This window comes from Prunus avium, chromosome 2 (genome assembly GCF_965620075.1).
Source record: "Prunus avium chromosome 2, drPruAviu1.hap1.1, whole genome shotgun sequence".
Classification (NCBI taxonomy): Eukaryota; Viridiplantae; Streptophyta; class Magnoliopsida; order Rosales; family Rosaceae; genus Prunus; species Prunus avium.
In genome coordinates, this window is record NC_142285.1 from 39,816,157 (window position 1) to 39,830,526 (window position 14,370).

The 14,370-nt window shown below is 38.8% G+C and overlaps 4 protein-coding genes across 4 annotated transcripts; 2 read left to right on the top strand and 2 right to left on the bottom strand.

Annotated features, from left to right (window-relative positions):
* Positions 1–4,042: 4,042 nt before the first annotated feature.
* Positions 4,043–5,893, top strand: LOC110772830 (HXXXD-type acyl-transferase family protein). Its single transcript, XM_021977304.2, has one exon. The coding sequence runs from the start codon at positions 4,119–4,121 to the stop codon at positions 5,610–5,612; it is 1,494 nt and encodes a 497-aa protein (XP_021832996.1). The 5' UTR covers positions 4,043–4,118; the 3' UTR covers positions 5,613–5,893.
* Positions 5,894–7,244: 1,351 nt separating this feature from the next.
* Positions 7,245–8,148, top strand: LOC110772839 (Fasciclin-like arabinogalactan family protein). Its single transcript, XM_021977318.2, has one exon. It carries the CDS (start codon positions 7,418–7,420, stop codon positions 8,006–8,008), a length of 591 nt encoding a protein of 196 aa, XP_021833010.1. The 5' UTR covers positions 7,245–7,417; the 3' UTR covers positions 8,009–8,148.
* A 12-nt stretch (positions 8,149–8,160) lies between these two features.
* Positions 8,161–12,066, bottom strand: RPN8A (RP non-ATPase subunit 8A). Its single transcript, XM_021977317.2, has 10 exons — positions 11,734–12,066; positions 10,755–10,847; positions 10,592–10,673; positions 9,951–10,047; positions 9,729–9,804; positions 9,509–9,567; positions 9,301–9,423; positions 9,087–9,144; positions 8,865–8,950; positions 8,161–8,575 (listed from the first exon to the last, which is right to left on the bottom strand). The coding sequence occupies exons 1-10, from the start codon at positions 11,918–11,920 to the stop codon at positions 8,504–8,506; spliced, it is 933 nt and encodes a 310-aa protein (XP_021833009.1). The 5' UTR covers positions 11,921–12,066; the 3' UTR covers positions 8,161–8,503.
* Positions 12,067–12,809: 743 nt separating this feature from the next.
* WOX7 (WUSCHEL related homeobox 7) lies at positions 12,810–13,773 on the bottom strand. The gene is made up of 2 exons (XM_021977328.2): positions 13,372–13,773; positions 12,810–13,228 (listed from the first exon to the last, which is right to left on the bottom strand). The coding sequence occupies exons 1-2, from the start codon at positions 13,715–13,717 to the stop codon at positions 13,032–13,034; spliced, it is 543 nt and encodes a 180-aa protein (XP_021833020.1). The 5' UTR covers positions 13,718–13,773; the 3' UTR covers positions 12,810–13,031.
* Positions 13,774–14,370: the final 597 nt, after the last annotated feature.

A 14,370-nucleotide genomic window follows, 5' to 3' on the forward strand; every position in this document is an offset into this window, starting at 1 on the left:
TAAAAAAACATGAAAAACTTCATCACTTCCTTCCCAGGCTGCACCAAACAAGCCACCACCCAAACACCACCAGCCACCTAGCAACCACCATCTACCACAAGCCCAATAGCACCCACCCACCCAGCTAGCTCTCAAGACACCTAATCCCCATCAAACCAAATTATCCATAACCCATTCTAAATAATTACCGACCCAATTTGACAAAACTCATTAACTAGTGTATTGCAATTTGCAAGTATGTTTATCGATTGAAATAGCCTTCCTCACCATTTGAGACAAAAATCAAAAGCCTGATAAGAAAATCGTTGTTTAGAGAAACCTAGGGTGGAGATGCGTGCTTTGGGTGAGAGAGAGAGAGAGAGAGAGAGAGAGAGAGAGAGAATTCTTATGCCTGCCACCATTGGCGGACCCATAATTTTTTTAGCGGAGGTGCAATATTGACTAAGTATGAAAAATGGTTTTTCGGAATAATCATTTTCTCAAGATAATTTTTGGCGGCTTTTATTCCTTACACATCAAATAAGAAAACTTGATTTTATGGGATTTTAGTATGAAGTATATATTGACTTAATGAGCCATCATTTTTAGCATAAATCATATTTTGCACTAAAACCAATTTTTCATATTTTTATTTGTTGGGAATTTGATTTTCTAGTATTTTTATTTGAATCCAAATGGGGGGTACTTCCTTATTTACATTATAAACTTAAGTAAATGGAGTAATATAAAAATAAATGAAAGTAAAAGGACAAAGACATTTACTTAAATGTTGAAAATGGAAATAAGGTAATATGTACACCAGTTGAGCATAGGGGCAATATAATGTAGCCATACCCATTAGTTTTAGTTATTTTATTTTTTTATGAGCACTTATAATTTTGTTTTGCATATACATATTTTTTTTTTTGTCTGATCATATACATATATATAAGCTAATATAAATTTTTTGTGTGCCCTTCTCAATCGTGGGCCCCGGGCGGTGGCCCTAGTTGCCCTGGCCAAGGGCCGGCCCTAGATAAGAGAGAGGAAAGAGAAGGGGAGGAGGTGGGGTGCAATGGAGGTGTGATGCGATGGGGGTTAAGTGACGAAAATGAACGGAAGTTGTAAAGTGAAGAAGTTTCAGTTCTAGATATTCTAAGAATTAAGTTAGAACATTTAAATTTCAACAGTAATTAAACCTTACCTAATATGGGAATAAATTTGTACTGTTTACTTTTATTCCAGAAGAAGCAAAACTGAAATCAAAATGTCTCAGATTCAAAGGACCGTGGCACCCGATGATGGTGGTTTCGGGTGAAACGCACAAGTATGGCCAATTTGCCATTGAACAACTTGCTCGCGTGGCAGCTGGGTTCTAACTGGCAGAAGTCAAGGTTCACTTGCAACGTACACTTGGTGATTGGCATTCTTGATCTGTCTGTCATACACGTGGCAGATATCAACGGAGGCTGCAGCCAATACTTCATGGATCCCAACAATTAAAACCCAAATAAGAAAATGGGTCTTAGTATTTAGACACCACGGGCTGTCCAATATTATATTTTTATTTTTGGTACTGCATTTATACTATATTTTTCTCAAGGTAATCATATAAATGGGCAATGGACCGTCTAAGTCAAACAATTAATTATGCTTAATTAGCATTTAAATAGCAATTAGCAATTAAAACCTGGCACACGCCGACAAATCAGAATTTACGGTTTTAGTTTAGAAGAATCTTGCATATTACTTAATTAACCGACCATATTTTTATCAGGTAATCTCACACATATGCTATATAAATAAAAATAAATGTACTTATGACAACATAATTAATAATAATATGGCAAATAAAGCTTAATTAATTTTGCAGAGGACAGTTCAAGGTTAGCTGACCAAACAGTTGGGATTCTTTGGGGGCCGACCTTTCTAGGGATCGGAAGAATGACAGCCAACCTACAGAATGTAAATAGTCGGCGCTATTCTTAATTATATGGATAATTAATTACTTAATTAAGTTTTTGCATGAGAAAAAAAAATGATTATCGTGGAATCTTCACGAAGTTTATCTCACAGTATGTTAACTGGCAAGTGAGTGCTGTTTAAGCAAACTTTGTGGCAATATTAATTAGAAGATAGATATATTACCATAGGGTCCTAGCGAAATAATAAGAAAATAATATATAGTAAATTAAACATCAATCACCCTAACCTAGCTAGCTAGTTGACAACTTGGTACGAAGAAACAAAAACAACTGTCTCTATTTGGATGCAATCAGATAGAGATCAAAGCCTTCGAGGGATAAAAAAAAAGAAAAACCAAATTGTTTTTTTATTTTTAAAATGATAAAAAGTTTAAGGGGAGGGGAGGCTACCTCATCCCAGGGTCATGGCATACCAAGGCCTTTTTGAGGACTTACAGACCCTTCTTTTTATTTTTACATATTATCCATCAAGAGTAATTGTTGGCTGCGGAAGTCGAACCTAGCCCTGGATAGCGAAGAGAACGATCCTTATCAACTCAACCAACCCTCGATGGCTAAAATTGTTATTTTCACTTCTTCTTCTTTTTCTCCCTTATTTTCACTCAATTATAATTATATATATGAATATTCCTTGGCTCTTTATAAGTAAGAGTCATATTAATCACAGTCCGACACATACGAATAATTTAATTAATAAAATTAAAAAGGAAAAGATAATTTTGCACGTGTGTAAATATTATTTATGGTCATGATTTGATTTGAGTGAAAAATCCGCAGTATATTGATGGAAAGGAGTGCGAGTAGTATAAATGTGTTTAATTGGATGCGTGGGGGGAGGCATGAGTATCTTGTTATGTATGGGAATTGTGTAATTCAAGGCGGACTCCATTGGATATTGCTGGAGGGTCTGCTGCTACCTGTGAAGATTTCAACTAGAAAATCTCATCTCCACACATTCTGAATATATGAGAGAAAATCTCACAGATTCTTGTTGGAGTGAGTAAAATCTCTGAAATCCAATATGCATCGCTACAGATTCTTATTAGAGTTATTTACATTGACACGCTTTGAGATTTCTTATGTTTTCACAAAACTCCCTCAAGTCTCAAAAATTAAACAAACACTTCTTAAGGTTTCAGTTTGTTTTCACAAAACTCCTTTTCGTTGATTGTTTGTCTAAAAATTGGTGATTTCATTGAAAAAAAACCTTATGCAAATGACAAAATTAACCTCAATGAAGTATATGCAATATAATCTCAAATGCCAACTTTGTTATTTGGATAATTTCTTTGTATAAAATTATCAATCTTTGGATAATAAAATCAATGAAAATGAGTTTCGTGAAAACAATTTAAAATCTCAAGGGGTGTTCGTGTAATTTCAAAAACCTCAAGAAGTTTTGTGAAGAAACCGAAAACCTCAGAGGATGTTAGTATAAATAACTCTAATTATTAATAATTAATTTGTAGCTTAACTTGTCGACAGTCAACTCGTTCAATATTTTTTAGTTGGCATGGTGGTGCTTAGACTTCATATTATCTCTAATAAAGAAGGACTTTTGAGAACCATCCGAAATATCTGCAGGCTAAGCTCAGCTCATTGGCTTTAATGTAAATTTTCATCATGTATTTACTTTTAAAAAAAAACCCTAGCCTTTTAATTAGTTTTAGTTTTCCACTAATAAAACTACAATCGTTGTAATTTCATCAGTTCGCATGTCAGAAACTAGCCAGGAAATCTAACACGTGGTTTCCAATCGGAGCTACGATTTGTGATGCTGATGATGATTATGAATCATGATTAGGAAATTATATGCAGAGAGAGAGAGAGAGAGAGAGAGAGAGAGAGAGAATGTATCATCAGATACAAACCCACGATCCATCCATCCGCATATTCTTCATGAAACGTTAATAAAAAAAAGAAAGAGAATTAAAGAAATTAAATAAACGATGACAACCAAATCAGCAATAAATTACTAAATTAAGAAACAAACCAGCCCCCGTCAGCACATTCATGCATCCAAATCCACAACCACCCCCTATAAATACCACTCCCAACGCTCACACCTTCCTCACTCCTCCTCCTCAGTGCTTGCTCACATTTCCAGCCCTCCTCCACACCCATTAGACATTTGGCGCCCATCATTCAATCAAAATGCCTTCTTCAAACTCGCCAACGTCTCTAACTCAAACTCAAGTGGTGGCCAAGTCCACCGTCTTCCCCGACCAGCCCTCCACACTCGGTGACCTCAAGCTCTCCGTCTCCGACCTCCCCATGCTCTCCTGCCACTACATCCAGAAGGGCCTCCTCTTCCCTCTTCCTCCTTTCCCCATCCAACACTCTCTCATCCCCCTCCTCAAAGCCTCTCTCTCCCAAAGCCTCTCTCGTTTCCCTCCCTTGGCCGGCCGCTTGACCACTTACTCCGACGGTCACGTTCACATCACCTGCAACGACGCGGGCGTCGACTTCATCCACGCCTCTGCCCCCAGTCTCTCCACCCGAGACATTTTGGGCCCCACTGACGTCCCCAATTGCGTCAAGGACTTGTTCCCCTTCGACCGCACCGTCAGCTACACCGGCCACCACAACTCAATCCTGGCCGTCCAGGTCACCGAGCTCAGTGACGCTGTTTTCATCGGCTGCGCTCTCAATCACGCCATCACCGACGGCACCTCCTTCTGGAACTTCTTCAACACCTTCGCGGAGCTCTGCAGACTGTCGTCATCATCACCACCTAATGAGAACAAGAAACTGACGATCGCGAAGCAGCCCGACTTCAGCCGGAGCTCCGTTATCATATCGCCTGCCGTGCTCCGGTTCCCGGAAGGAGGTCCCAAAGTCACCTTCTCCCTCACTGAGCCTTTGCGAGAGCGAATTTTCAGCTTCAGCAGAGAAGCGATTCAAAACCTCAAATCCCGAACCAACAGTAAGAAATGGGCCGAATTCCAAAACGACGACGCTTTAATCAGCGCCGTTGAGATTCTCGGGAAGCAGAGCAACGACCCCTACGAGATTAACTCAAACGGCGCCAGAGTGACGTCAATTATCGAAAACTGGTTCAAGAACTCCAACGCCAAAACGACACCCGAAATTTCGTCGTTTCAGTCGCTCTGCGCGCTCCTGTGGCGATCCGTGACGCGTGCAAGGAAGTTGCCGTCCTCGAAAACGACGACGTTCAGAATGGCGGTGAATTGCCGTCACAGGCTGGAGCCCAAGCTGGACGCGTACTACTTCGGGAACGCAATCCAGAGCATCCCGACGTACGCGACGGCGGGAGAGGTGCTGTCGAACGACACACGGTGGTGCGCGGAGCAGCTGAACAAGAACGTGAAGGCGCACGACAACGAGAAGGTGCGAGGTGTGGTAGAGGATTGGGAGAGGGACCCGCGGGTGTTTCCGCTTGGCAACTTCGACGGTGCGACGATGACGATGGGGAGCTCGCCGAGATTTCCGATGTACGACAACGATTTCGGGTGGGGGAGACCGTTGGCAATTCGGAGCGGGAGGGCGAATAAATTTGACGGAAAGATATCGGCGTTTCCGGGGAGGGAAGGTGCTGGGAGCGTTGATCTTGAGGTGGTTTTGGCACCTGACACTATGGCTCTGCTAGAAACGGACTCTGAGTTCATGCAATACGTGTCGAGCTGAGACTGTGGATGATGTCATATTTTCTATATAAAAAGAAAAGAAAAAGGGCTGTGGATGAAGGGGAAATGGTCGGGTGCGGTTGATCAAGGACTCTATTTTGATCTGCACTCTGCTGTTGACCGTTGGATTGTATGGGTCCTTGGGTTGAACGGGGGTGATTTGGTTTAGAGGCCAATGGATGGGGGGATGTTGATCTGTGTATTTGTGACATTTTGTTTCTTTTACTAATGTGTGTGTGGTTTAGATATGAATTATAATGTTATTGACTTTTGTTTTTTCAACTCTATTTGTTTTGTTTTCTTGTTTTTTGCTGAGAGCTCTATTTTCTTTTGTTCTGATTTTGTGGGGCCAACGCTCTAACAAAATTAATTAGTCTTATCACCTGGTTTTGTTTCGTGTATACATTAGCATTTACGGGGCTTTTGTGTATAGATTTTGTCATTTTTTATGGGTTCATGTAGCATTTTTCGGTTTCAAGTAAGATTTTGGTATTTTTGGAGTTTTGTGTCTTTGTTTAGTACTTTTTCGGGTTCGTGTCTAGATTTGATCAATTTGGGGTTTCGATGGTAGATTTTGGAATTCTCGGTGCTTAGCGTATCAACTTTAGCTTTTGTCATGATTTAGTGTGTAGATTTTAGAATATTTAGGTTTTAATTATAGATTTTGGCATTTGGGGATTTCATGTATGAATTTAGCATTTTTAGTGCTTTGAGTACAGATTTTGGCTTGTTGGGGCATCATGTATGAATTTAGTATTTTTTTAAGGTTTCATATAACATTTTGCTGTATCGAGTATAAATCTTGTCATTTTCTTTATGAATGAGCATTTTTGTAGAGTTTGTGTATATATATGCAATCTCAATCATTAAATGTGCTTTAATCTAATACTCTAAAATGTGTGTTATAATGTGTGTCTCCTAATCTTGACTCATACTTGAAACCCTTAATTATAAAAAGCTAAATCATACATGAAACCCCAAAAATGACCCAAAAAAAAAGCTAAATCTAACATCAAAACCACAAAATTTTACATGAAACCCTAAAAAATGCCTAGTTCATACTCGGACTAAAAAAAATGCTAACTTCATACTTGAAACTCGAAAATTCTCAAATTTATGCTTGAAATATCTAAGTGCGAAAAGCCAAACAAGAGACCTACGATGTCAAAATCAAAATGGACCTATCTTATCATATGGTAAGGAAACCTACAAGGATTTATGAGGCTGAACAAGCGTGTCTTAACCCATATCCTTCTCATGTTCGAGTGTCCTAAGATTTTTAAAGATAGAAATGAGATTATAAAAAATTTTAAAAAGTTGAGGAACTTAATCATTTTTCGGCTTGAAATTTTTCTGGAGATGTAACAAGTATATAGAGCTTTTAAAAATTCCAACAAAATTATGTGTTTAATATTGGAATATGCACCACAAACACAAAGGCAAAAGATAATGTTCATTTCGGCTTTTCACAAACATTATGAATTGAGATAAGCCCGATTCCTTGCCTACAGAAATAATATTGTCCACCTTGAGAGGCCACTTTTTGGGCCGCACTCATCTTAGCCTCTTCAATGAGTCCAGAAACCATACGACGTCGTTCCAACCTCGATGCAGCAGTGCAAGAAACTCTTTTACGTATCCCAAATCATAGGCTCTCTCAACTGGCTGGCTGGGTGCTTGAACACGCCAGTGTGAAGCTCCTAGAGTTGGGACCTCAGCAGTCGAAATCCAAAGCCAGCAGAAGAGCCACGTGGGAAGATCCCGTGCGCCTGAAAGCTCGCCTGCGACTCGGGATCGTCAAAGACGATGAGCAGAAGCCGGATTCTGAGAAATCCGATTGCGTTCGTTTGGTGGGTTGTGTTGGTTTGTTGCCTTTTAATTGTTACAATCTCAATGCTGAGGCTTCCAGAGATCCCGCTTGGGTTGCAATATCCCACTACAAAAACCAGTAAACAAACTTCAGAGGATGACAATTTATCGATAGGGAAGTTTGGGAAGATGATGCTTGAAATGTTGCCTGAAGATCTTGCCTTCACTGTGTTTGTTCCTTCAGAGGAAGCTTTCGAGCGCGATCTGAGGCTCAGCTCAAATGAAAGTTTGGTGGGGGAGAAGACGAATGACGACACGTATGCAATAATGTCTCGAGTATTGGGCTTCTCAGCTGTGCCTCGGAGGCTTGCTTCAGTCAATGTGCCGATTGACAAGGAGCTGTCGTATGATTCGATATCTGGGTTTGTGTTGTATATCTCGAAAGAGGAAGATGGAGCGTTAACGGTCAACAGGGTTCGATCCAAAAGAGTGGATCTGAGGAAGAAAGGAAGCGTTGTGCATATCATGGATGGAGTGATCATGGATGCTGAGTTTCAACAATCAGTTCAGCCTGAGGAACAAGATTGAGCTCACCGGTGAATTTTTGTAATATTGTACTTGGATTACTGTAGAAACATATGTATGAGATGTTATAACTCTTTCTAGATATTTTTATTACACAATTATACTAATAAAGTTCTTAGGCAAGGGAATTTGTTTTTGGTTTACGCAATCAAGAATGGTAGAATTGTAACATCGCATAAATGAGTCATAAGGTTAATAAAACCGATGAAATGGGTCTACAGAGTAAGATGGGAAGCAAAGCAACCCAAGTTTTAGAGTACAAAATGATTATGTCCATCATCACTTGACAACCCGTAAATTATATGTTCAAAAGAAACTGAGCACCATCTGGGACATGGCAAAAAATTAGGGGTAATTATTAAATCGGCCATGTCCTATGCATCCCTCCAATTCCAACTTGAAATTCATTGAGGCTGGAACGAAGTGAGAGTACGCATTTTAGTTATCTTAGTCGACAGATGACGCCCCTCAAAGCTCCAAGCCGTATATAGATACTTCTTAGCTTCCGGCTGCAGCTGGTACAGCAACTTGTTTCAAGTCTTCTGCCTTTTCATGCTCCTTATTGTGCATCTGAAATATTCCGAAATTGTCAAATCAGAAAACGTTATGTGAAGTTTGTAAAGAAAATCAAGGAAGATCCAAATATTTGTGACAATATTATAGCACCATGCACATTGCTTGACAAGCCAGGCTCACTGAAACAGCGGAAAAGCTACAACCATAATGGACAGAACAAGAATGAATAGTGGCCTTTTCATGCTCCTTTTGTTTTCTCATTCACCCTCAAACAGCGAAGGAATAATTGCTAAGGCGAGGAATCCTAATATTAGAATTACACATTCAAGGAAATGCATCTCACCTTGTTGTTAATCAAGTTGTGAAGAGCAATAACACTTCGGATGAGAGAAGAAAGATAGATAACCAACATCATATCATTTGTTTTCACTGCACATGACAACAAGGACATGATTCAACATTTTAGCAGAATAGGCACTTGAGCACGGATCAAAAATCTAACCATAAAGCAGCTTAAACGATAAAATATCTACAGAGGCAGAAAAAACACAGTAGGTTTATTTACCTGAAAAAGCCTTGATCAACTCGGAAACATTAAGATTTGGAAGTAGATTGAACACATCCTACAAGGATTTTGAATAGAGAAATAAGAAAACGTACAGGTGGTATGGTGAAAATATTAAGACTAGGCAAAAATTAGAAAGAACTCAAAAACTCATAAAAGACAGAGACATTACGATTCTAGCTTATACTATATATAGGTTATGCCAAAACCAAACCTGTAGATGGTACAAAATCTCGTGGTTTAAAGGGAGCTTTCCATCAATAACAAGGTCAAGATAACCCCGAATCTCTCGAAGTCTTGCTTCCAATCCCTTCAAGGCTGTGAGTTTCCCTGTAACCTGTACAAGACTTGGAAACTAAGTTTGTTGTATTCATGTTAGACTTGTCATGTGTCTGTGTGTGAATAAGAAGTAAAAACCAAACCTCTGTTGCGAGAGTGCTGATGGTTGTATCCTTCACATCTCTAAGCAAGTGTTCCACTCCTATTAAAGGGTAACATGGTAACTCAAAACTAAAACTAGATACTCATTCACCAAACCACAAAAGATAGAAAGAAATTGATGTCTGCATGCAATAAGTTGGGAGTTCTTTTGATTCAATGCTAAAAAAAAGGGAGCACCGGTTATTCATCCCATCGGCATACCAATTTCCTCAACTTCATGGGCAGCAATTTCAGAAGGCACATGAACGAACACCTTCTGGCTTTTCTGGGTAGCATTCTGTAATCAAACTAAAATGTTAATTCAAATTTGCATGAAACTGGATTTCAAGTTAAAAGTAACACTAACCATAAGCTTCATTTCTAATAGTACACAAGAACAATAGAAAATGGAGCTTTTTTTAATTAAAAAAATGGTGATTCTACCTCTTTAACCTCTTCAACAGTACAGTAAGCTTTTGTGGGTATACCCAGCTCCTTTGGTTGGACATCAATTATGACCAAGACAGGATTTGGGACATAGCTGCAAAATCAAACAGAATGGAGAAAGGAAGAAATATTAATGAGAACTTAAAGAACAAAGAAAGGAAACAGAGATTCATGTTGGCTGCAGGCTTCCCCATGTTAGAAAACCAAAAAGGGGGGCATAAAGGCAGCATATTGTACCACTGCAGAAGAATATCTCTTAAAGGTACAGTGCTTCCTTATAACCAACCATCACTATTTTGTAGAAAACTGACAAGCAACCACAAGGTTTCCAAATTCCCAGACATCTTAGTTCTTGTTTTTCTATATCTTCAAGTTAGATCAGCAAAATGGTATAACACAGTTCATATCTGAGAGAAGAAAGAAAGAGGTACACTTCTGCTCCTTTTAGTTGGTTAAAAACTTAATACGGTTTCTCTAATCTCAATTTGAACAATGTCAACCTTAGAATACTCAAATTATTTCAATGTTATCCCTCCACATGATTTTGTTAATCAAACTAGATGTTAGAAACATTCATGGTATTCCTATGCAATCACAAGTACAAGGAACGCTGGTTTGCATTGGGTTGGTCGACTTACTCATTAAATAAAGCGTGAATGTCCAAGTCATTTTCTCGCAATTTGGGACCCGTACTGTACCATCCCACAACATGCTCCTTTGCTGGAAAAAGTTATTTGTCAATTTTTCATCATAACCGACAATGTACATATGTGATAATAAGAGAATTTTCTCGACTAATACCATTTATTCTCTTCGCCATGGCATACATGGCCTCATGGTAGTTGTGATCAAGAAACCAAATACTAGGGTCCCTGTCATCTTCTTCAAAGGGCACTGTGAATAGAGATCAAATATTATTGGTGTAAAATGTAATGCACTTGATCTGGAAACATAAAGGTTTTTTAATCAAGAACATAGAAAAGGCCAAATAAGAAAATATTTTAGTATAACAAAAACCTGACAAACACAAAATCTAACTAATTCGTCAAATTTAAGGATACAATCATGGAATTCGAGGCTGATACTGCCTAACTTTCCGTTGGAAAACCAATAAACAAGAAACTTAAAATAATACATGAATACCAGTGGTAGATACTAACAACTAGAGCACCTACAATGCAACAGGAAATTAACATAGAAAGTGCACCGTACCGTAAATAAACTAATACACTTTCAAATTGCGCAGGTCTATACATTTGGAAAGAAAATAAAAGCACAAAATTTGCATATTTAGGCAACAACAACCTCAGTACCTCTTGAGTTAAAATTATAAATGCCTGATCAAATAGCATGTCTAGAATGCCACAACCAGTTGTTATCACTTTAACTTTTCTACATCGCAAATTTGAAATTTGACACAAGTAGGAATTCATATAGCAGCATACAATTCAAAATGTAACTTAACTTTGTTAAGCCAATTCCAAGTTTAAGCTCATAGCAGCAACAGCACACTTATTTTTTTGAATAATTAAGAAAAATACACCATATTTTTCACAATGTCATAACCTAAAGACAAAATTTTCTATAGAACCAATGAATTATCCACCACAATTGGAGCAAAATTCAAAATCGAAACCACCATAATCAGATCAAAATAGGAAAAATTCATCTCCAGATAAAATAAACATATTTCAAAAGTAAAAAAGGAATGAGATCCAAACAGAGCTGAGGAACCGAAAGAGAAGCAGATGGACTAAAAGACGGAGAGAAATATACGAACCGGCATAGCTGTTGGTGACGTCAACGGTGCCCTTGAAAGAGGAGCCAAGCAGAACTCCGACGACGCGCTTGCGAGTGTCCTTGGCGACCCTGTTGTAGTTGTCGACGATGCTGAGCAAAACCAGAGGGTGAACTATCACCTTCTCGATCGGCCTCGCTGAGATTTGCTGCGTTTTTATCACATCCATTTCCTAATTTCTTCTTCTTGAACTGAACTTTTTCTTTTTTTGCTTGAATTTTGAGTTAGCTTCTTCTCCAGGAAACCTCAGCTGGCGTGTTCCAACTCAACCTGCTTGCTTTGCTGCTCTTCCTCAGTTTCGCTTTCCTCTCGCCTTTCACCGAACAATACATTATTATATTATGAAAAGCTTTGTTCGTTTCGGGATTCTTAGTTGGGCATATCAAAGCCCAAGTTATGAAAAAACGGCCTCAATCTTAATGGGCCTTATTTGGGACAGCTAAATTACCTTTGGGCCCGCTTAACTGGCTTGAGCTTGGCTTAAAATAGGGATTAGGTTAACATGTTGAAGCAATAAGCTTTTAGCTTAAGTGGTTACGAGCAGCCATTATATGAGTCGCACGTGAAGACGAGTGTGAGAGGGAAAACTTGTATGACCCTTCCACAATCTCTATAAGGTCCTCATGCACTTCTCCATTTGTATCCCTGAGATTCTAGATGCCCTTTCAAGAAGAATCACTTTACAACACTATGAAGGGCCAGGTTTAGAATCTCAAAATGAAATGACTTAATAATAGTTTTGGTAGTAGCATAATATAAAGGGATGGGAGAGTAGTGGATGAGTTTTACTTTGTAAAAGGATAAATGAGGGCTGTGGGGAAGTGGGGAAGTAGATTAGGACATGAAATTCAAAGCTGGAAGCAGACCCAAGGCCAAGTGTAAGTATAGCATGGACAATTTATGCAGCCCAAGGAGACACTTCTCATGTGAGGAAGCAAAAATTCCAATTTCCAAGCATTCATGTGGAAAACAAGAACCCAACAGAGTAAATCACAGAGAAATTAATAACAACAAAGTTTTCTGAGCACATGCAGAGGAGAATGTCCAAGAATTTCCAATATTTTAAACCAACTTTAAAATTAATTTCACTACTACGTCAAATTTTCAGCTACAAAGCTTTCCACTCCTAGCTATCTCCCCCCACATCCTCCCTTTCTGTTCACCCTTCTTCCTGCCACCAGCTAAACCCTAAATTCTACAAATGACAGCCATGGTTCTACACTATGTAGCTGGCTAGCTAGAAGTTTTTTCTTTTTCTTATAACATTTGAAGCATGTAATTTAAAGGAAGCTTAAGCGCAGATCCAATGGTGGATGGTCCATTTCTGTCCCAACCCTGTAAGCAAAAGCTGTAGCCTCTTTGCAGTATTCGTTTGCATGAAATCTCATCTTCTCCGCTTCAGATTCGTCGAAGGAGTTTACTGGGAAAAGTTGAAGGGTCTCAATCACTCTCGCCGGCCCCGAAACTTGATTTAGTTCTGCAAAGACGACCAGAAAATCAAATATTTAAAAGAGCAGAAAAAAGAAAAGGTTCTCTTTGTTTCTTGAGAAAGTGATCTGAGAGATAATAAAAAGTTACTTCAAAAGAGAAAATATCTTTTAACAGCCATTAATAACGTACGTTTTGGAGAAGAAATCTTGTCTTGATCTCGACGAGTGAAATCCTTGTCATCGATGGAAACTTTGCGGCGTTTCTGTCTTTCTCTGGCTTTGTGATTCTGAAACCAATAGAAAACGTTCTTGCTCTCGATCTTTCCATAAAAGCTTAGCTGAGAAGAGATTTTCTGAATCTGATCAGTGCTGGGCGTTCGGAGTCCAGACCTGAACAGGTCAGTTAGAACTTTAACCTGTTCGGTTGTTGGATTCCAACGCCCGCACTTGGTTCCATTATTGCCATTGCCGCCACCACCACCACTGCCACGAAAACTTGCAGCTTTAATGCAAAACCCTGACATGCCCTCATCCATACTTGATTTTTCAGCTTCAAATGCCTAGAAACGAAACAAGTCTCTGCTGCCTCAGAACTTCCTTTCTGAGCTTCTGAACTAAAAACAGTGTGAACCCGTGTGCATATATAATACCATAAAGTGGATACTTCGGTTTTATTAATCTTTCGTGTCACATTTTTTATTTGCGGAGTAGGTTTTTGTTTTATTGAAATCAGCCCTTTGTTTATATATTAATCTGCGTTGTTTTTAGGGAATTTGAGATTGAATTATGTGGATTTGTTCGTTTCAATTATCTTTTCCCGGTTTTTTGTGCTGAGAGATATAAATAGAGAGACATGCGCGAAAGCTGCCACTGTTCAACATTGGTCGCCGAGCAAACAAGATGTAAGTTTTCACTGAGAGCATCTCCAACCAATATGTCACAAGTACCACATAGACATTTAACAGCTAGAAATAACATCTCACACACTCCAACCAATGTGTCAAAGCTGATGTGGAATGAAGGCTGAAGATTGAGATGTTATTTTTGACATCCCAAAAGCAAGATGTCAAATGAATATTTTATTATTTTTTCTTTTCTATTCTTTTTAATTAAAAATAAATCAACACTAAAATGTAATAAAATAATAATTTAATTTGACATATTGGGTGGAGTGTAAAGCTGTGTAAGA

Bases quoted from the DNA above. Each gene is read 5' to 3' on its own strand.
- LOC110772830 (XM_021977304.2), top strand. From the start codon at position 4,119: ATGCCTTCTTCAAACTCGCCAACGTCTCTAACTCAAACTCAAGTGGTG.
- WOX7 (XM_021977328.2), bottom strand. From the start codon at position 13,717: ATGGATGAGGGCATGTCAGGGTTTTGCATTAAAGCTGCAAGTTTTCGT. The intron at 13,229-13,371 runs GTACGTTATTAA...TCGTCTTTGCAG, and splicing joins CAAGATTTCTTCTCCAAAAC to AACTAAATCAAGTTTCGGGG.
- LOC110772839 (XM_021977318.2), top strand. From the start codon at position 7,418: ATGAGCAGAAGCCGGATTCTGAGAAATCCGATTGCGTTCGTTTGGTGG.
- RPN8A (XM_021977317.2), bottom strand. From the start codon at position 11,920: ATGGATGTGATAAAAACGCAGCAAATCTCAGCGAGGCCGATCGAGAAG. The intron at 10,674-10,754 runs GTATTAGTCGAG...AACTTTTTCCAG, and splicing joins CATGGCGAAGAGAATAAATG to CAAAGGAGCATGTTGTGGGA. The intron at 8,951-9,086 runs GTAAATAAACCT...TGTCATGTGCAG, and splicing joins GTTGATCAAGGCTTTTTCAG to TGAAAACAAATGATATGATG.